Here is a 23,174-nt window from a genome sequence, read left to right as displayed (position 1 = left end):
ATGAAACCTACACCACCTCGATATATTATAAGTAGGTACCTAATACAACGTAAGTTACTGCGTATAATAGGTTTACTATCTTTAGTAAATACCTAACTAGTTAGCTATTTAATAACCTAATTACGAATTTAACATTATTATCTCGTGGGAAACATGGTGCTATGTCACGGTACGAATAATAACCTATAATGACAGGGCCTTGTAATAATTAAAGGCAGACTTAACTACAGATTCCCATTAACAATTGTTACAGTAAAAATGTGTGTACAGATAAATCACCTTGCAGGTCCTAACACAAACATCCTATTTAACTATTTCAGTCCTTTTTCTTGCTTGCTTGGAGATTGCAGAAATTACTAAAAAAAACTGTATTTTTAATTAAAAAATAACACTTACCGTTTTCGGATTTTTTCCCGTTTTTAGCGACGATAACACCATTGCCGTTGGTACCATTGCTCTGGCTGGCTAACGCGACTGCTAACTCCTTCATTTTCACTCACAATAAAGTTCCAAAATAAAAAAAATAAACACGCTCGCGTTCAAATGTTTTTCAAACGTCACTTTGACAGGACAGCGAGAGTTACAGTGCTATTATGCGATTATAGAACCAGTCGCGAACGGCCAAGGCAATCGCGGTAGCAAAGAAAAAAAGTTAACGTTTGTTTTTGCCTTAAAAAACGAGTGCCGGTGGCTGCCGCTAGCTCACAAATGCCCTGAGTTAGTTCCATTCCTTATATTTATACTTAAATCTTGTTAATTGTGTTCAAATGTCTTGACGTATATAGCTAAGTCATCTAATTAACCAGAGTATTGAGTGACTTAAATCAAGAGAAATGGCTAACCAGTGTGACAAACCTTATGCACATCGATTTAAGACTCAAAATGCTCTGATTTAACAAATAAGACAGTTTCCGAGCAATTTTATCTTCTAAGCAGTAATTAATATTCGATGGAATGTGAACGATGAAATACATTATAATTGTTGCAACAGATTATTTAATTTTATTTGATTCTAACTTTCCTATACTATTTAGTATCTCACTTCCTGACAACCCTAAGCTTTCGTTGTGTTTTAATTAGCAATATCTGTGAGAGCGAGTTTTGCTCGGAATACATATTAGCTAGATATATTTTTCGCCCCCGTAACCCTAAATTTAGCAAATTTAATCGAAATCGTTAGAGCCGTTTCCGGGATTGCCGAAATATATACCTATTACATACAAGAATTGGTTGTTTAAAGGTATTGTTTTAATAAGAATTATTACGTGGGTCATACTGAAAATTATTGGATTCTGATATATGAGAAGACTTATTTTTTCGATGTGGCCAGTCCAGGAATTTTCAGTATGACCTAAGTAGACCGGGCCCAAGATAGAGCCGCGGAGATTACTGGTGAAGAGTGTCCGCAGTCATCACATCAGATGAGGATACGACAAAGAAGGAGACTCGTAGTCGAGCTCATAAATATATATACATTTCTTCACCACCTTTTAACCGCTATAGAATTTTTCATCGATCGTGCACGACAACAAAAACGAACGAACGAAGTTTTGTCTTATTTGTAAGACCGCGGCGATATGAGCCCTATTTTGTATGTTCTTATATAGGGCGTTTTTTGGTCAACTAGCCATATCGTGCGAGGCGATTATATACTGAAACTGAACAACTTTTTCTATCAATAGGACCAACCCCAACATCGCAAAAAAAATTGGCCTTCCCATAGAAAACGTCGACATCCATTCGACCAAAATGTATGAAACGGCCAACAAATGTTTTGTGATTTCAGAGTTGGTCCCATAGAAAAAGTTGTTCAGTATGGCCTATATAATCAATCACCTCGCACAATATGGCTAGTTGTTCAAAAAACGCCCGTCTACGGCGGTTAATACATTGCAATAAGTCGAATAAATATTTATGACCTCGATTGTAACTAACTTCAATTCAGTCCAGTCCAGACAGAAACCTATTGACGAGAGCGATTGCCTGGTAAGCTGAAGAGTGCTTTAGAAGAAAGGGGTCTACTTCACGTAACCGCCCCCCCATACAAACATAATTATGTAGTTTCTATTTTCCCAAATTTATGTACATATATTAACCACAGCTTTGTTTCATTTTTTTTTAGATTTTCTCTTTTTCGCTTCTTATTCTTATAATAATCAAAACAAGTCAAATAAATAGGTATAGGTATCGGTTTTGATGTACAATAAATTTGGTGTCGAAACTTTGGGGCCGTGGGGGCCAAGTGCGCGTCGACTGTACAAAGACTTGTCGGTGCGCTTAATTTAATAGACGCTTCTGGTGACCAGAGGGCTGGCCACTACTTCGCCCAGCGTATTAGCATCGCTACACAGCGGGGAAATACGGCCAGCCTTCTGGGCACCTTGCCCGTTGACGGCGATCTGGGGCAAATTTTTTATCTATAGTTTTGTAAGTTTTATTATGTTTGTTTATTTCTTTCCTTGTTTTTATCAATAAAGAATCATAAATTGTTATAAAAATATTTTCCATAGTTAATAATACAGTGAGGAAAATGGGCACTACGGAAGCATTCGTCTACTATCCTCTAAATACAACTATAGGTAGAATCTTATTATTTGTGGTATGTATTTCCTTGTTTCAATAGTAAGCATTATTTAAATGCCATCGCGTCATGCAAATTTGTATTAATTTCTGTATTCATCAGTTTTCGCTGTTTATTATAAGTAGGTAACTTTGCTGCTGGTGTAGCGTTTTTAACCAACGCAAATAGGAAGGTAGTTCGACTCTTTTTACATGTTTTTGATAAAATCAACAACTAAAATTTGGGGGTTTTTTCATTTAGATCACTTTGAACACCTTAGTTTAATAATTATAGTAAAATCAGGTAACGTTAGTCCACAGCTTACAACTATAGTTCAAATTCAAGTACCAGTAAAATATATTATGTGTGTAAGTATTTTTCAAATTATTTTCAGTATTATAATATAGAAAGACCATTAGTGTATCTAAGCTCTAAAATAATATAGCGAGTACAAATCATAAAGCTTCGTTAAGACTCAACATCAACGTCAACGTAAAAATTGGACCATAGGACCAAAAAGAATAGAGATAATATAGAGGGGTCCTGTCATAGAAAATTTTGTAGTCACTGTAAATTTACTGCCATCTATCGACACACGACTAAAACTCAAAATAAACTCGTATAAAATTATCAAAATAGCGTATATAAATGGATAAATGATTTTATTATTTTTATATCATTTTGACCCATGTTCAATCACTGATAGCTATGAGTTAAAATTGTTAAATATGAAACGTGTCGTCACCCCATCTAACCGAGAATGACTTTTTCTTGATTTCCGATGCACGTTTTTTTCTTAGACTTTATTCAAAACAAAGACATAATCACACATAATCTATGTCTAATAATAAAAGACATAATCTATGTCTGGGACCTAATAGGTCCCAGACATAGATATGTTAAGTAAGTTGTTATGTTCATGACAAGTATTTTAAGCATGACATTTTGAAATGAGAATCTGTCTTCAATTGTATGGGAGCGGCTTTTTGGCGACGGGTACGTGTGACTCTTAAAAATAAGAAAAAAATACTGCTTTTCTGTGTCACTATATTTCTTAGTAGGTAATAATTTTCTTGGGGATTACCTAACTTTATATTAAAGCAAAGCACGTATAAACTCGTCACAAATTACTAAGAAATGTCATGTTTTATTTATTTTTCCTACTTATTTAAGATGTCAACTCTTTGACGTCATTTAACTTACTTCAAATAAGAAGGAAGTTTGCCTGAATATAAAAATATTAAATAACCTATTTAATATATTATAGACGACACTCACGTTACTATTTTAATTTAAGTCGAAAAATGCTCAACATATTTCACTCCGTACCGAGGTGTGTCATCAGGAGCTTGCGTTGACGGACCTGTGTAGACAGAGAGGGAGGAGCGGACTCGGTACGGAGTGAAACATGTCGAGCGTTTTTCGACTTAAAATACGTGAGTGACCCGTTTTCAGGGTTTTAATATACATAAATATGTCTGTGTCCCACGGAAGTTTTGTTATTAAAATATAAATAATCCCCTAGAGTCGGACCAAACTAACTCTGCATAGGCTTTACTAATAGGTTTACCCAAAACTCTGCGTAGAGGGCGTCACTAGGCCAATCACATGGCCTACCGTGAAACACGACAATCGAAAGTTCGGTTTCTGCCTCTCTATCACTCTTGCCTATTCGATCAATAGAGAGGCAGATAACGAAATTTCGATTTTCACATTTCCCGGCCACCTGTAAACAAACCGCCTTGATGCATCAATGTCGCAGTGAAAACCTGCCAAAAAACCGTTTATGGCCTAGTATGTATAAGTTACTCTATGGTTTACTAAGTGCACTAGTGCTGCACTCTGGCGGCAGAACATTGAAGTAATACTCCCTGTTACCTTGACTGTGCGAAATAATTTAGCCCGATTCGGATTTTGAAATAGACATCTATTAGATATCTTTTAGACATCACCAACATGCGATAACGATATGTTTAATATCTAACCTGTCAAATATGACATTTACGCGATTCTGGAGATACTCTTGTCTTGAACGATTTCCACAGGATATGACTTAGAGATCCAATTAACATCTAATAGATAAAGATATCTATGTAAGAACTCTATCTAACGTAAAAGTGACATTGGATGCCCGAATTGCGCTGCAAAAGAGAACTAGTTGATATTGATATCTAAACTATAACGTATCTAGAATGGATCTAGTACGTGTCGTCTCTTGTGAATATCTTGAAGTTCGAATACGGCAGCTGGAGTCATGAACAATCTTACGCTGAGTTCTAATTCGGAAGGCCTCCTATTTCTTTCTCTGTATCCCTCTTGCATATTAGAGCGATAGAGAGGCAGACAACGAAATTTCAATTAACGATGTCACGTAGGCTTCTGGCACTAGTGATTATAAGTAGTATAAGTAGTGGAAGATTTAGAAAAAATGGTCATAACAACATTATCTTCAGCTCCGTCGAAAAATCGAGCTAAACCTAATTTTTTTAAGTTCAAAAATACAGTGACACTGATATTTAAGTACATCGTCGGGTGACAAGCAAAACTCTCTACGTACTATCAAAAAATTAAAGTAACAATGCACTTTATTACACTTGTAACACGGTTTATTGTCCAATAATTTCAATTATGTTAGTTAGTGACCTTTGCTAGTAACCCGACGACATATATTATTATTAGAACGGACGACTCACGTGTTATTATCAAGTGGACAATATCAAACTATTTTAGTCTTAAAAAACACGGGTGACCCGTTTTGATAAAATGAAAAGGTGTAATCATTAAATTATTTGCAGTCGCTAATAAACATGATCAATGTTTGTCGATGTGTTTATTTACTGAATAGTTAGAGCAGGACTAAGATCTTCAGCGATTTAAAGCACAGACGTGCATGTTATTTTTTCTACTATCGTATTTTATTTGTCATTTAAAGGGTCGTGCACACACCTTTAAAACCCTACCTTATAGTTGACAAGTCTTTAGTCTATTCCCCAAAAAAAGAATTTGTGCATACACGCAGTATCTTTTTGACGATTTTACGATACTTCGTGTAATGACCACTTAAAAAATATTGAATGAAATACAGTGTTGCCAACCTTATTTTAAATGTCATCTGACAAATAAGTAAATCATAGACTTTTTTTTTAATTTTATTCATTCATTCATTCTTTTCCCGTCCATACATAAAGTAAGTGCTTGGTCGTAGAAAAAGTATTGTATGCAATGTTGTTTAACTGAGTCAAAAAATACTCGTGGCATCTTCATTAACGAAAACGAACTCACGCCACACGCTTTTTTTGACCTCTCTTATGCAACCATTGTTGTTGCATAAAATACTATAAACGCCATAATTTCATATAAGTTTAATTTTAAAATAATACTTGTCTATGCTAAACAAAACGCTGCATTGTAATCTTGGTCTGACTCTAGTACTACCGTTTAACTGAGGCGTTTGGTAAAAACTTATAGGTCCATTCCACACTAGCGTCTCCTGAGCGTCGTCGTTCAGTCAACTATATGGTGCTGCTCGACGCAACGTTGGCGCGACTGCGCAGCGACGCTATTTTCGATAGCGCTGACTAGACGCCGACGCTGGAAAGACGCTAGTGTGGGGAGGCTTATAGGTCCATCTTATGGTCAACTGCAGACTGTTTGTAGGCCTGACTGTATGAAGCTGATTTGTGTTATGTCACAGAATAAATAATAGTACTAGGTACAGAACTCTCTAACAAAACGCGACTGTTATGATCAGCACAGATATGGCCGCTAGGTGGCGACAGCGCCACGCGCGGCTTGTGGCTTTCCCCAAAATTGGGGTGGAACGGGTGTACTTTTTAGCTACCTGTAGCAAAGCGACGAAATCTCGGAGTGAGCCACGCCTGGTTATGTTAAGAAAGATGTTAAAAGACCTAGTTTTCGTCTCAACATTCGAGTAAGTCGATGCGAGTAAGTTGACGAACTTCTTTTATAAGTACAATAATTGTACTCAAGTGAGTCAAGTGGGTTTTACAATTATTGTAAAACCCACTTGACTTGAATCGTACCACGCTAGGTTTTCATGCCAAGTGCTAAATCAAAGGAGCTTAGGGATATAATATGCATTCTTAATGCCAAGTTGTGCAAAGTTATCGTGGTCGGAGTCTATCAAATAATACCAAATGTTTAACGGTTAAGCCTTCATACTCGATACCTATCGTATTATCGTCAGATGACAAGCAAAAGTAACTAATTACTAAAAAAAAATTAAACAAAAATAGACCTTCTTGTAGTACCAATATGGTTCACTATGGCTATGAACTTGTGGTGGTACTTAGTGACTTTTGCATGTCACCCGACGTTATGTTATAATTATATAACATTTGGCCGTGAAGTGACAAAAGAGATTGCAAGAATTAATTCGACCGTATTCGAGGTCTCGGTCATCATATCGGACCGTAAAAAAAACCTCAACTAGAGCTAAAGGAATTCAAACTCTATATGTAAAACGATAAGATTGAAAATCATAATGACTGAAAATAGTTGATCGAACTTTTTTACGCATAAATTCATGTATACGTAGTTGTTCAATAGCATTGTGAGAATGTTTATTTATTTACTAGTTTTTGCTCCCCGGCTTCGCTCGTGTGACTTTGGTTTTTTGCTGATATTATATCGGGATAAAGAATATTTCAATAGATCTTTACACTTCTCTGCTTTATTTCATTCGTATTAAGGCCGAATTTGTATACATTTTTTTACGTATATAAGTACGTGTATGTTTCTGGCATAGTAAATTATAGCTCCCAAATTACATAGTTAAAAAATTATGTTTTTTTTTCATACTTTTAAACGTAAAACTTAGGTACGTTTATTGATGGCCTGATGAGGTTTATTTATGACCTGAAGTATGAGTGAAAATCGTGTGAGTTACATATATAAGTTTTTTTTTCATTTTAAAGTTGAAATGTTTTTCGATACAAATGCTACAATTTGAAGTTTTTGTACATAGCGGAGACTTAAAATGCAAAAATCCGGGAATCCGAGTATTCAGAACGAGTTTTCGTGAATCCTTTTGTGTAATTGTTAGAGATTTAATAAAAAGAAAAAGAAAAGTGTACCCATTATTTTTTACAGTACATAAGGTGCTACTTTACAGCCCTAGGGCGGGATTAAGGACAATACGTGCCTCTATGTCAAAAAATGAAAGGGCCATATGTACTGTAGGTACCTAAACGTTGTACAATACAAGGGCGAAAAGGTAAATCGGACCTCGTGTCGATTTAAAACACTCGTTTCGGTCGTGTTTCAATTTATGCTGCCACTCGTTGCGAATTTTATACTTTTCGCACTTGTATCGTAATATTCGTAATGTACTATTACCGATCTCAAAAGAATAAGTTTAGTAGGTCACTACCACTATACATATCTCTTTTAATTATTAAGTTTTAATGTTGTTTTTGTTTTATTATGACGCTTTATTCACATTTTGCTTTGTCGTTTGAAAAAAAAGTTATATGGTGCAATAGTCGTTGTTTACATTATGATAATTTAGTAAAAATATTCTATAAAAATCTGGTGTAAGCAGGTGACTTCCATGATACTAAATTTCTTATGAACCCCATTTTAAAATATCTTTCCTTCTTTTTAAACCTCGCTAGCATAGATGAAATTCTGTGTTTGACTTTCATTTTACAAGATCTATTCGACGGATACATAATTTTCTTGGCTGCGTTGCATGGGGTTGGCTTTTTGTGTTTTGACTGTTTGGTTTTCTTTGAAGACTTCTGTCTTGTGTTACATTTTGGTTCTTCTGTATCAGACGTTTTATCTTTGGCTGGGATATAGTCTAAAAGTTCAAAAGTCTTTATGTGTTTCTGCCGTGAACTTGTAAATTGGACTTTTTTAGATTTTTCTTGTTTGCGTTTAAAATTATCGATGCAAAAATTTACTATGCAAGGTTTTGGACGGTGGCATTTATCTTTAATATTTCCGTCTGGATTTAGTTCACCTGAATTTTGTACAGCATTGTCTTCATAATGAGGAGTAGGACTGGGAGATATAGGATCTTCCACTAGCTTGGAATATGAATTGCAAAATTTAGAAGTGACGCTTATCCACCAATTCACAAATAAATTTAAAAATAGGATAGTCTTTCCCTGTTTCTCGTTCTTCTTACATAACGCTTGATGTTTTTCTATGAGTTTTATCGTCCATTCTGCATCATTCTTACAATTGATAATATTATTCTCGTTTTTGTTACCGCATGCCTCTTTCAAGCATTTATCAACTTGTTTGAGCTTAGCATTAGTTATCCTCATTCTATAAACATTACTTGAATCTGTTTTACTAATAGGTTTGTCTAAAATGTTTGACGTAAGGATTAAAGTTACGGTTTCCATTTTCTTTCACTTTGATTCTTATTATACATTCAATTAAACGTGCAGTTTAACTTACGTTAGTTTATCTTTACCTTTGGTTTATCTTATAATCTTCTCCATTTACTTCAGACTGAATGTTTCTCTAACTGTTCATATTTTTACATTATTTTTGTCGACTGGTTAAATAACATTTGTTTCGGTATCATCTTGATATTTTGTAATTAATTTAGGCTTTTTTATTCACGTAGATCCGAACCTAATTCTGTTTATCATTAAGGTATTGGATTTACATGATTATGATTAAATACATTTGAATAGGAGTTTCATAATTGATATTTATATAGCAGGCATAATAGGTATAGCATTTCATTCGTTATTTTGCACTCATTTTAACAGTTTTATTGTTTTGATGGATAAAATTACTTTTTGATATCCGAGATAATATGATTGTATTATGATATTTATGATTGTGTAAAGCAGTGTCAATGTCAGAATAACAATAACATAACCATAGAAGCATAGACACAAAGAGTAAGAACGTGATATAGAGTAGGTAAGGTTTATTTTTGAGAAAAATCGTTTAGAGTCTGGCTAGCCAAAAATTGTTGACAGATATTTCGTTGTTGTATCACCAATTGTCTATGATTTAAAAAAAAGCTAAAAGTGAGTTGTCAATTTATGTCATTCATTCAAATTGTTTGCGGTTTATAAGGGGTTTATTGTTAATAATATTAATAATTTCCATACTGAGTGATGTTCGCAAACTATTATTTAAGCTCGTAAATAATTACGACAATGTGCGAAGTCGACGTGTAGCGTTGTATAACGAAAAACTGCAATGTTTACAACTCCTAACAAATGTAAACAAATTAGGAGGTTGGTGCTCTATAAATATTTTGATACTTTAAGTACTAGTTCTAACATTTGCCTATTACTTTGATTAAATACGTGAATTTATTAATGCCTGAATCTCATAAATAGGACAAGTGTATAAAAAAACGGATAAACTAAAAGTTCTGAAAAATATCTATAAAATCTAAATATTGGAACGTAAACATATGTGTTTGTTGTTGACTGTACTTTAAATAGTGGTAGAAATTATGTAAGCTGACTTTGAGTGCACGTAAACTTTTATTTAGCTTATTTCCATAGGTACCTTACTTGTGCACAGAATACCAAAAATATTATCTAGTATCAAAACTATAATTCCTACTAAGCAAAGTGTGACCAGCCCAAGATTTTTTGAATTTCCCGCCAATAATTTAGGTAAAATTTCAGTAGCCAGACTCTATTTATATAGATTTAGACCAAGATAAGTCTGTAACGATTTTGATAGCACACGTCACGTAACTTATGATGTATAAATAACACTTGCACTGAGTAGGTACTTAACTTCTGAAATATATGGAAAATGCTGGAACTGTCCGCCCTAGGAACAAATATTCGTGCTCATTACATACATAATTGATCTTATCTGTACCTAGAGGACAATCACCTTTGCGGTCAGGGCTCAATAACTAGACCTAAAGTGGCGGGCAATTTTGCCGTGACGTCACATAGTAACTCGTTGTGATTGCTATTAATTTCAACGGTTTAATTACAAACAACTATAGCATCAGTTTTGTGGTTATACACGGTGTAACATGAGGAAACCGAATAATTTTATTAGCGTATTCCTGATCATATTTAGAGACAAAAATGTCCTATAAACTTTTTGAAATTCGCCTAGTTTCAGAGATAATGTTTCAGAGATAACAAGTTTTTATTGTTACATAGTGTAAAAGGCCTTTTAGACCGTGATGTCGCTGCTATGGGACGTAGTCTAAATATTCTTATTGATAGATGTCAAAAAATGACAAGTAACACTTTGCAAAAAGTAGGTTTTACGAAAAAAATATGTTAAAATCAATTTTAAGTGACAAGTTTACCAATAACATTTATTTTTTATGTAAAAATATATTAAAAAAAAACAAAAAAAAAAACAATTTTTTTATTTTATTTTTTAACCTAATAAAACATTTTTTCCTTCTTTTGCCCTCAGAAATGCGTGGTTAAAATTATTCGGTTTCCTCATGTTACACCGTGTATACCTACCTACATTAAAACATAATTATCTTTCAACTATACATAACTCTGTAAAGATCTCGTATCTAAAAAATAAGGCAGTATGCATGTAACTCAAAGATACCGAAGAGTAATAAAAAGCGATGCGGGTTATGTGAAAATTTTGAAAAACGAGTTAGAATCGAAAGCCCAAAAATACTTTGAGAATCACCAAATGAATTATGACAGGACTCTGACTGATGCTAATTTTACACAAACTTGGCAGTAAGAATGCACACATATCCCTATAAACTATAAAATAAATAATAAATATTATAAGACATTCTTACACAGATTGACTAAGTCCCACAGTAAGCTCAAGAAGGCTTGTGTTGTGGGTACTCAGACAAAGATATATATAATACACAAATACTTAAATACATAGAAAACACCCATGACTCAGGAACAAATCTGTATCATCATACAAATAAATGCCCTTACTGGGATTCGAACCCAGGACCATCGGCTTCGCAGGCAGGGTCACTACCCACTAGGCCAGACCGGTCGACTCCATACTTGACGTAGCACTTGGCATGAAAACTTAGCGTTGTCTGACTATAATAATAATGGCTGTACCTAAAGGTCTTACAGGTCTCTTTTGTAGAGGGACAAATTAAACTGCTAATAAAACTAAAATAATTTAATCAAAAACCTATAGTTAACAAAACATTCACAAAATATGAAATATTGATAAAATGTACCTATAAAATAAAACACATGATCAAAAACAGAAATAATATATTCTAGATTTATTGAATAGTGTCCCTATTTGCTATTTTGTGACATTCATAACACATATAACCGATGTAAGTATTATATAATTATTTTCCATCGTTATTTCACGGCAACTCACGAAAGTGTCTGTCCATTTCAGTCTATCTCGGTACAAAAAGTACTGACATGAATGGACTAGCATGACAAATATAAACGTTTCCGTGAAAATACGATGGAAAACAATTATGCACTACATCTGTGTGTGTTGCACTCTCACTTTTTGCAAATACCAAAACGCTGCTACAAGATACAAGTTAACAAAACTTGTTAAGTCTGTCTAAGCTAGATATACATAGTATATACCATTTTTTAAATTTGGGGTTATTATACTCCGAATCACGAGTAATACCTATTAAAAAAAAAAACAGTGACAAATTTTCTGACTCATTCTCACACATACTTTTACTTTTTTTTAAAGAAAAATAATCTACTCGTGATTGAGTAACCCAACATCTTTAAGTTTTATTTTAAGTAGGTAATTGTACATATTTAACTCTCAGGTACATTATAAATTATAACTAATGATATGCCGTTGGAATGCTACAAAATTTCCACATCACAAACTTTCGGAGCTTGTCACATCTTTGCATGCGATCTAAATTTTCAATTACCAATATTAAAGTTACCTTTGTATTTTCTGAAATTTTTGAAATTACGCAGGCGGAGGCGCAGGTCCTGGTCCTGGTCCGGGCTTGCTGTCACTCTTCATCGCAGCCTTGATCAAGCCTTTGACATTAGTAATAGTGCCCATGATGCAGAGCAAGATGCCAAAAATTATGATGGCGCAGGCCTTGACGAGTCGCCACTTCATGAAGCCGAGACCAGGGTCCTCCCACACGACGCACAGCTCGATGAAGGCGGGGAATATGAAGCCCATGAGGGAAAGGCAGAAGCAACCGAGCTGATAAAAAAGAAAATAGTTTATTCAAGTAAGCATATGCATATGCGCTTAAGAACGTCAAATGTCAAATAAAGCTACACCGGTTCCAACCCTACACCTCTGCCTCGAGAAGATTTAAATCCCCCCTCGATTAGAGAAGGAGGAGCTAGAAAGAGATAGGGTCGTTTTATTTGACTTGTTGCATTTTTTTTCAAGTTCCAGTTCCTTTTATCGGTGCAGTGAAAATATGTATGCTTCACCCGGTAGAAAAGTTTGTTTTAGAGGATTAAATAAACTTGCCTTGAAACCCTGAATATTTCATTTTTTGATCAAGTCAATGTGTCAGATAATTTGTATTTGAGAAGTTGCAATAGGTTGCTTAGCTAAAAATTGGGGAAAAAAGAGTGAAAATGTAAAAATATAACTCACAATGGGTAGACCACCCACAAGGTGGACTGATGACCACCTTGTGGGTGGTCTACCCATGAGAGGTCACGGGAGTCCGCTGGATGCGGGTGGCGCAAGACCGGTCATTATGGCACTGTGGATGTCGTCTGGCTGATATTACGATGATGATAATGATGAAAAGGTTGCTTAGCTAATACTTGGGGTAAAAGAGCGAAAAGTGTAAAATGACTGAGTTATACTCACAAATCCCATGAAACTTGAGACGTCAGGGAAGGCAACAGCGAGGAGTATGATGATGATGACCATGCCGGTCCTGTACACCCTCTCCCAGAACCACAGCTTGTTCTCAGGGTGCCTCTTCTTCAGGTAGTACCACACCAGGTCGAACGGCACCCAGAAGTTTAAGGCGAAGGTCACGTAGATCATGAGGGCCATGAGGACCTTGAGGATTATGGGGAATCTGCGGATTGTCAACAAAATTAGATCTTAGAAAGATTCCAAAAAGTAGGAAGTTCTAGGAAATTTCAGGAATGTTTCACAGGAAATAAAGGATTAATCAGTTTGGAAATGGAAGTGCATTAGTTAGGCACTGGACCTCCCAACATCTAAGTTTAGGTACTAACATACTAGGCTCTCCGAAACATCTCGCGCGAGTGACTTAATACAAGTGAGTTTAAACCGTAAAATTATTTAATTCAAAATTCAAATTCAAAATTATTTATTTCATGTGATTTACACACATAGCTATACACAACAATAAACATACAAGAATTACACATAAACACAACATATAATACACATTAAAATTGACAAATAGATATAATACAGTGGTAGCCAATCTCTTAATTTTTGTTACCATTTTATGTACACTTGTAGAGGAATGTAGTCCCTCACAGTGGAGCATTATGGGACAGTCTGGTTTTTCCGCTATCATTCTCAAGATGGTGTTGGGACTGTCCCGCATCCGGCGCATCAGGGATGCGACGTGCCTGAATACACTCGACGCCCGCCTCAGAAAACATTCCTGACGCGCTACAGAAGCGAGGCAGTCCCATCATCACCCGGTATATTACTCACACAGCCCAAGGGAAATTATTCGTGATGGGAGCCACGGACGATTCTCCGAAACCCCAGTAGCCGAAGAAACCGATGGTCATCACAATACCCACTACGACACCCATTCCTGCAATTATAGACGAGCTTAGAATAAAGAACTAAGAGAGGAAAGGGGACGGCAGTTTCTCCTTACATATCCCTCTCTGGATATTGACATTGACACGGGTTGGCACAGGTTACAGTCACTGGAATGAGCTGATATTTATTTTCAGTGTTTTGGGATAAAATAAACTTAGGGGGTATGCGTTATTAATTTCTGAAAAACGTAAAATAAGGGACACCCTATTTTAGGCAGAATACAGACCTCCAAAAAGCACGACCGGGAATTTATGTGGATTAGCCATATGGTTTTCGATCGGCATGGACACCCCAACGCCCTCCATGCTGAACACACACACCCCAACAAACTCGAGGAAACCTTCGAAGCTCTTGACCACTGGAAATTCTGTGGGAGACTTGGTTGCCGCCGTCGAGCCGTAATATACCGTGGAAATGGCCACGATCACTGTGAATAGAAATATTAAGGTATACCAACGGATTTCGGAAGTTAGTGCAGAAATTTATGGAGTTCATTATTCCGACAGCCCATCACTCAAAATAAGCGCAATTTAAAGACGTCGAGTTGCGGAAACAAAGAAGCGAAAACCTTTAAACTATATTACAGTCAGTGGCGGATTTGCCCTAAGGCCTAGTAGGCCCGGGCCTAGGGCGGCAAGATATTTAGGGACGGCAAATTGTGAAAAAATTCGCTGACGATAACAAGAAATAACTCAAAATATAGTCCATACGATGTGTGCTGAGAAAGGGGCGGCTGCAGGGCCTGGGGCCTAGGGCGGCAAAGACTACAAATCCCCCATTGATTACAGTAGTATAACTACATTATTAGTTACTATTGAATATAGAAATTCGATATTGGCTGATTTGGCTGATGTAAGTTGTTGTGATGTAAGTTGTTGCCGGAGTTGTAAACGTAAACTGGCCATGTGGCGCTAGTAGTACGATGGTGGACATTCGGTGGTACACGTTTACCTACCGGTGTTGTTCAATTTAATATATTCATTATTCACGAAAGTCTTCTTGTTTTTCTTATATCGCCAAGTGTCACAAATGAAGAAAAACTCACCAATAAAGATATCAGCTACTATAGAAAATGGTGCGAGGTACTTAAGCTGTGTGATCCAGCATATAAGTATGCAGGGTATGAAAAGACACGCAATGAGAATTCGTATGTTGATGGAGTCGACGGTTTTGGAGTCTTCGAGGAGTTGCTTGATCGAGCGCGCTATGATAACACTGTAGACGCAGCAGGAACCGAATAAGTCTATTCCTATCGTTGCGTCTACTGCATATCTGAAAAATATAATTTGGTTAATTTGGTTAAGGTATGTCTACATATTCCCAATTCTACAGATTCTGTAATCTACAGATTCCCAATTTAACAGAGAACCAATTATACAGATTCCCAATTTAACAGAGAACCAATTATACAGATTCCCAATTTAACTGATAACCAATGATACAGATTCCCAATTTAACTGATAACCAATGATACAGATTCCCAATTCTACAGATTCTCTAATCTACAGATTCCCAATTTAACAGAGAACCAATTATACAGATTCCCAATTTAACAGATAACCAATGATACAGATTCCCAATTCTACAGATTCTCTAATCTACAGATTCCCAATTTAACAGATAACCAATTATGCAGGTTCCCAATTCTACATATTCTTAATTCCATAGTTTTTCAACTCTACAGTATCCTAATTCCACAAATTCCTATTTAATTGCACATATTCTTTATTTATTATCTATTATAAATTATAAACCAGAGCCACTTTCTTCGTAGTCAGATGCAAAACTTAAATTCTAAAACTCTACAGATCATCTACGCTGGAGTATCTACGCAGAGGCCGTGAGTTCAGGTCAAGACCGAAATTTTTCCACTTAAAAAAATCATTAGCGCGATATTTGATGTGTGGGTATACCTGAAGGGTCTCGCAAATCTCCTCATCTTTATGAACGGGCCGGTGGCGAGCGTGGCTTCCGCGATGTCCGGATACGACATGCTTGGGATTTGTAATCTTCCATACATGATTTGTGCGTTATGGACTAACATCTGGAAAATTTTATAGATAGATAGATAGATGATAGATGATGACTCCTGACCGATTTCGGCCACAGCGACTGTGTACCCTGGAGTAGGCAATTTTTTAACTCGTGTTATTAGAGTGTAGCTGATCCACACTCTGGTGCGCCCTTAGGTGGCTCACGTACCCTATCTTCTTGCTAAATACTCCGATTGTGTGGGATTAGTTCTGAGATATTCTGTCCAATGGTGGCAAAGTTTGAAGGGTCTGAGGTAGGTATCTCACATAATTATTACTGTGATTAGCTACTACCTACTGTGAATTCCCAAGACAACAACAACAACAAGACACAAAACAACAACACAACACACAAGACACAAAACACAAACAACAACACAAAAACACAAGTGTGTTGTTGTGAGACAAGTGTGAAAAATATTTCGCACTTGTCTCTGAATGTGTAATTTAACTCTTGACACAAAAAGAGGGATATGTTATACGTTTGACGCGACAGCAAGATTCCCTGCGGTGGTTCTCAGCTATGTTTGATAAAAATCGATCCTTCTTCTTCTTCTTCTTCCTCGCTTTATCCCGGCATTTCGCCACGGCTCATGAGAGCCTGGGGTCCGCTTGACAACTAATCCCATGATTTGACGTAGGCACTAGTTTTACGAAAGCGACTGCCATCTGACCTTCCAACCCAGAGGGTAAACTAGGCCTTATTGGGATTAGTCCGGTTTCCTCACGATGTTTTCCTTCACCGAAAAGCGACTGGTAAATATCAAATGATATTTCGTACATAAGTTCCGAAAAACTCATTGGTAGCTCGTTGATAAAAATCGATCCAGCAGTTTGAAACATATCAGCTCTTATCCAAAATTATGTAATTAAGAAATTTTTGTGCGTAGGGTTTTTTTTTTAAATTTAACCCCCTGAGTCCCCGAGGCCTTTATAAAGGATTTAAGCCAAATAGATTTTTTTTAATTTTATCAATATTCAAAACTGCAATAATGACAAAGGGGGACCTCAGAGGGTTAATACTGAAGGGTATATGACTGTTTTTAAATTAATTATTTTACACCATGCAAGAAATAAAGCACCAGAAGATTATAAACTGAAATAAATGTCATATACCAAGAAAAAGTGACCAAGGCCTCCAGTGCCCCAGGCTGGAATCGAACCAGCGTCCTCTGCTATCGCAGCAGGTGCCTGAACCACTCGGCCACCGGGGTCACAGAAACATTAGTCAAATTTTCCAAGTATATGCACTTTTTTACTGAAGGCTTGTGGCTGGAGGCCTTGGTCACTTTTTCTTGGTATATGACATTTATTTCAGTTTATAATTTATATAGTAGTGTTTCTACTTGATAAAAAAACAAATTAAAATATTTTCTGGGAAATAATTTAATTTGTTCAAATACTTCATTGCACCAGAAGATTGATAAATAAAACGTAGACAGCAGTTATTTTTAGACACGATTTCTATTTTAAAACCCGTATAAAACTATAAAGAGTGGGTAATTTGACTGTGACGTCACATGCTAGTGTTTCATATAAATTCCATAGTAGCAAATCGTTTTGACAGTTCGTCAAAAGAAACTGATTTGACTAGGAATCAGATACCCTATTAGTTATTAAAGCATCTTTACTTACATGCATACAATATCCAACAAATAGGCCCAGAAATACGTTTAAGATGAGCGCAGAAATCAACCCGCATCCTTTGTACGCCTCGTGGATACCCACCACCCCCCCTCCAAGACAACTCTTCACTAGATGACCGATGGACTCTATAACACTGGAAAATACAACAAAATGTATAAAAAATTCCGACAAAAATTTAATTTTTAGGGTTCCGTACCCAAATGATAAAACGGGACCCTATTACTAAGACTTCGCTGTCCGTCCGTCCGTCTGTCACCAGGCTGTATCTCACGAACCGTGCACGGTTCGGTGGCTTCAACTGTCTAGCTATATAGCTAGACAGTTGAAGTTTTCACAGATGATGTATTTCTGTTGCCGCTATAACAACAAATACTAAAAACAGAATAAAATAAAGATTTAAATGGGGCTCCCATACAATAAACGTGATTTTTGACCAAAGTTAAGCAACGTCGGGAGTGGTCAGTACTTGGATGGGTGACCGTTTTTTTTTTGTTTTTTTTTTGCATTATGGTACGGAACCCTTCGTGCGCGAGTCCGACTCGCACTTGCCCGGTTTTTTTGAAATACCACTTGCCGACTGTAATTACTACCACGGCTCGGAACCGGTTTTTTCTTCATACAAAAAAAGTATCGCCTTGGGTCGTCCCATTCGTTTTTCGTCAAGTTCTTAAATTAGTCTTATTGTGCTTTCGTCACTCATTCTACATTGAAAGCCACCGACGATTGTGACGAATGTAGAATGAGTGACGAAAGCAGAATAGGACTAATTTGAGAACTTGACGAAAAACGAATGGGACGACCCAAGACGATACCACAAAAAATACCGGTATTATGACGTTGACGGTTACGGTTCATTATTTCATTTTAAATGGGTCCATCTAATAATAAGAAGTTGATACCTAAATACAAGATTCAGTTCCACGTAAAGAGCGTAAGAGCACGTTGAGCATAAGAGTAGGTAATTTGATCGTGACTATGGCATGCTCCCGGGAATTCCTGGTTCTCTTATCCCCGGGAATTCTCGGGAATTTTATAGTGTCAAAAGAACCGGTACTGAAGACCCGGTACCGGTACTTCCCGGTTTTCATCATATTACTATTTATTCCCATTTCAATAGTAGTAATATTTTAGTACTTTAGCTCGGGACATTATATAAAATTTAATAATGGTGCTATGAAACGGGGGACCCAAATAACCCGACAAAGTAGGCTTTTGTGCAGGCAGGCCGTGCCGTCATAGTACTGAGTGCATCGACTACGCTACGGCCGTGTGGCTCGCCCCAGACGGAGGCAATGTATGCCGGTTAATTTCGTAAAATAGGTTCGAACGCCAATTTTTAAGTGTTTGTTTATGCAATTATTTATATGAAAATAAGTCATTCATAAAGATTGTACGCTAACACAAACAATTTCTTAAAAGTAATCAAAAGATGCCTTGAGAAGCGGGAAGAACCGGGACTCCCAGTTCCTGCCATGCCTAGAACCGGGAAATGAAATTCTTAGTACCGGGACCGGTACTGCATGCCCTAATCGTGACGTCACATCACACGCTAGTGTTTCATATGAATTCCATAGCAGCAAAATCGTTTTGACAGTTCGAAAATAGAAACTGATTTGACTAGTCGTCAAATACCCTATTCTGGTGGTACAGTCAAGGAATTTAAATTCCGACCCATTTCGTACTTTGTCACAGTGACAACCGTATGAGGTCTCTAGCGGCTTTCATATTGATTGTCACTGTGACAAAGTACGAAATGGGTCGGAATTTAAATTCCTTGACTGTACCAAATAATATAATACTGGTGGTACTCACTTGGTTGTTTTGATAGGGCCTCTTGCACCGACAAAGTTATAATCTCTAGCGGCTTGTCCTGTTGCTTTGATTGACAGAGGAGGAAGCTAGGACAAGAATCGGGAAAATGTTAAGGACATTATATTACATAGGTAAAAAAGTAATTACTACGCACGAACCATCTTAAATTAAATAGTTATTATTAGTACTTTTTTTATAGGTATAGGTTATATACAATGGGACAGAGAGCGATTGGAGACCTTTGAAATATGGTGTTGGCGGAGGATGCTAAGGATTAGTTGGACAGAAAGGAAGACGAACGAAGAGGTCCTGAGCATGGTAGGAGAGAAGAGATGCCTGTTGCACACAAAAGCTCACAGAAGGGACAAGATGGTTGGCCACCTGATACGGTACGACAGATTCTTTTTAAACATCCTGGAGGGCAAGATTGAGGGGAAAAGACGCAGAGGAAGGCCCAGGCTCACATATCTCAGCCAAATAAAAGATAGAGATTCTGCCGTGTCGTACGAGGGAGTTAAAAGGCTGGCCCAGCAAAAAGAAGAGTGGCGAGTGGCGATTACTCCACCGACAAGAGCATAGCTTTAAGTATTGATGATTGGTACACTGAGAGTAAAATCATCACCAGGAATTAAAAAACAGTTCTGTACTGGGGAAAAAAATTAAGTTTTAGTAATAATTATGGAAGTTTCACTATTTCTGTAAAGTTTATTTATTTCTACAAACAGCTCAGTAATCCCAAATATAATTTCAACAAACAGATAATAGAAATTGCAAGAACTAATAGAAATTGCAAAAGTCAATTTGTTCCTATTAGTTAACTCTCCTTGTCCCCGGATTAAGTTTATTTTTGTAATTCTAAGTGTATTTTTGTTGTACTTTTCTCTCAGTGTATACATAGATAGGTAGGTAGGTATCATTGTCAGAGTACCCACAACACAAGCCTTCTTGAGACCGTGGGGATTATAAAATTTTGTGTAAGAATAATCTATAATCGTCGTATTTATTATACAAACATGCACCAGTTAAGTACTCGCGTATGACTTTACTGTCCCCTGTTGGAGCCGTGCACGCACACGTCACGCAATCGGTATGCCGTATCCCATAAGGATCTATATATTACAAATCGCACGTGCACGCACACGCATCTGGTGTGCGCAGGCAAAGGGCATTACGGTAATTATCCTTACCGGCTGTGCACCAGAGCTTGGTCCATGAGACATGTCTACCAATGTCCAAAAACACCGGCTATATAATCAACAAATTTAAGTATTACATTTAGCGGCCGTCACATTATTTCTATAAACTGTCTGTCAAAATATTCTTCTTAATTTCAAGAAGTTTGAAAGGTCGGAAAGAGGTAAATGTAATGAGGTCTGCTGACCTTCGTAAAGTCTGTGCGGAAAGAGAAGAGTCGTGGAATGTATTGAGCCCCATACATTCCACGACTCTTCTCTTTCCGCACAGACTCTATTATATTTATAGGACATGCATAGGACTAGCTAAATATATATACATTTACAATGATAAATTGTGGAAATGTCATAATGCATGGCAAATTTCTATGAAAATATAAGGGTAGGCCCTTTGGGGGCCTAGCCAAGATGACATGAAATTTTCACAGATGATGTACTTCGGTTGCTGCTATAGTCAGACCGTAAAAAGTCTGCAGCGATTTTGATAGCCCACGCAGTGTGTCACTTTAAACGTCAAACTTCTATGAAATTATGACGTATACATAACACTTACACTGCGTGGGCTATCAAATCCGCTGCAGACTTTGTTTGGTGCTACTATATAACAACAAAGACTGAAAAAGTGCGGGACCCTCGGTGGGCGGTTATTAATAGTGTTCTGTATTCTGTAAACATTGGATGGTATAAAATGGTGTAGAGAGCAACCGAGTTATACACACCAAAAGACTCGACACCAGACCCGCGCATTGTTCTATTAAAATTTTAAAAATACCTATGTTAACTAAATACTATGTTACTTGGTCGTTCGGCTAATGAACTTTATGTAATAATAATAATATATACAAAGGTTAACGACCTAGTCACGTGTTTTTATATTTTTTTAATAATAATACGATCGTCACCTATCGTCGATTTTAAAATAATTATGCAAGTTTGAATGAGAATCCCATTTTGAAAATGATGTGATGTTAAATAAGAATTGGGCAATATTAATTAAAATTGTGTATTAACCACTCCAGAAGCAACATGCGACTTAAGTGAAAAACAAAATCGAATTCTAAGTTTAAATCCTTAAGATCGTTTTTTGGCTGGCAATTTTACTCCGTGGGTTAATTGTTAGGTAAATAAATGGTCACTTATCTTAATTATTGTTCCAATATGCAGTCCGTGGTGGTCTCCACTATCAGAAGTACATTTGTGGTAAATTGATAAAAATAGATATAGGTTATTTAAGTTAAACGTTTAAGTGGTTTATATCCATTGTGTAACATACACTTGTTTTGTGAAATTATTCATAATTTAATATTTAATGGTTAATTCAATTCAATTCATTTCTTTAATTCAGACATACATATCCATAAAATTGTAGTAATTGTAATATTTACAAGACTTATCAAAACTGTGGTTAGTAACGTAGTATGCAAGTAATTTAAAAATAAAATAAAATAAAGAATTAATTATTATAATTACAAAACGCCGTTATATTTAGCGCAAAAGTCTGCGAAGGGGCCATTTTAAATTTATCAGAAATATTTAAAAAATTACATCACGTAATTGCCCTTTCAGTGGAATACCCACACAATATAAAGAAACATGTATAAATTATGTAAATATTTAGTAGAGATGTAGTGTATAATTATTTTCCATCGTATTTTCACAGAAACGTACGAAAGTATCTTGCTACACTGCCGTATTCGAACTTCAAGATATTCACAAGAGACGACACGTACTAGATCCATTCTAGATACGTTATAGTTTAGATATCAAATAGTTCTCTTTTACAGCGCAATTCGGGCAACCAATGTCACTTTTACGTTAGATAGAGTAAGATATCTATTAGATGTGAATTAGATCCCTGAGAAGTCATATCCTGTGGAAATCGTTCAAGAGTATCTCCAGAATCGCGCAAATGTCAAATTTGACAGGTTAGATCACACATCGTTATCGTATCTTGGTGATGTCTAAAAGATGTCTAATAGTTGTCTATTTCATAATCCGTATCGGGCCCATAGTCAGTATCGGTGCAAAAAGTACTGAGGTTGACTGAAGTAGCATGACAAATATGAACGTTTCCGAGAAAATACGATGGAAAACAATTATGCACTACATGTGTAGCATACAGGGGCCCACTGATTAACAGTAAATACCTGTCAGTTGTTAGGAACTGTCAAAATTTTGTTATAACTGACAGGCCGATACCGTCCGGCAGACTGC

General features: G+C 36.4%; 2 protein-coding genes across 2 annotated transcripts in view; both read right to left on the bottom strand.

The window, feature by feature from the left end:
- Positions 1–707, bottom strand: part of LOC134675894 (GTP cyclohydrolase 1) — a 29,002-nt gene extending 28,295 nt beyond the window's left edge. The window contains exon 1 of the mRNA XM_063534230.1: positions 397–707. Within this exon, the coding sequence (XP_063390300.1) occupies positions 397–490 (94 nt within the window). The 5' untranslated portion in view covers positions 491–707. The remainder of the gene's footprint in view (positions 1–396) is intronic.
- An 11,738-nt stretch (positions 708–12,445) lies between these two features.
- Positions 12,446–20,987, bottom strand: LOC134675756 (proton-coupled amino acid transporter-like protein pathetic). The gene is made up of 9 exons (XM_063534066.1): positions 20,955–20,987; positions 19,768–19,853; positions 17,944–18,088; positions 16,189–16,319; positions 15,321–15,547; positions 14,502–14,702; positions 14,159–14,264; positions 13,325–13,541; positions 12,446–12,694 (listed from the first exon to the last, which is right to left on the bottom strand). The coding sequence occupies exons 1-9, from the start codon at positions 20,985–20,987 to the stop codon at positions 12,446–12,448; spliced, it is 1,395 nt and encodes a 464-aa protein (XP_063390136.1).
- Between the last annotated feature and the right edge of the window lie 2,187 nt (positions 20,988–23,174).

The sequence above is a fragment of the Cydia fagiglandana genome, chromosome 23 (assembly GCF_963556715.1).
Source record: "Cydia fagiglandana chromosome 23, ilCydFagi1.1, whole genome shotgun sequence".
In the NCBI taxonomy this organism is placed as follows: Eukaryota; Metazoa; Arthropoda; class Insecta; order Lepidoptera; family Tortricidae; genus Cydia; species Cydia fagiglandana.
This window is presented reverse-complemented; position numbering and strand designations above follow the sequence as displayed.

What these genes read in the sequence shown, in the direction of transcription:
- LOC134675756 (XM_063534066.1), bottom strand. Translation starts at nt 20,987, where the DNA reads ATGTCTCATGGACCAAGCTCTGGTGCACAGCCG. An exon ending in AGATTTGCGAGACCCTTCAG is followed by an intron (nt 15,548 to 16,188) that starts GTATACCCACAC and finishes TATATTTTTCAG; the next exon opens with ATATGCAGTAGACGCAACGA. An exon ending in AATAATTTCCCTTGGGCTGT is followed by an intron (nt 13,542 to 14,158) that starts GTGAGTAATATA and finishes GACAATCCGCAG; the next exon opens with ATTCCCCATAATCCTCAAGG.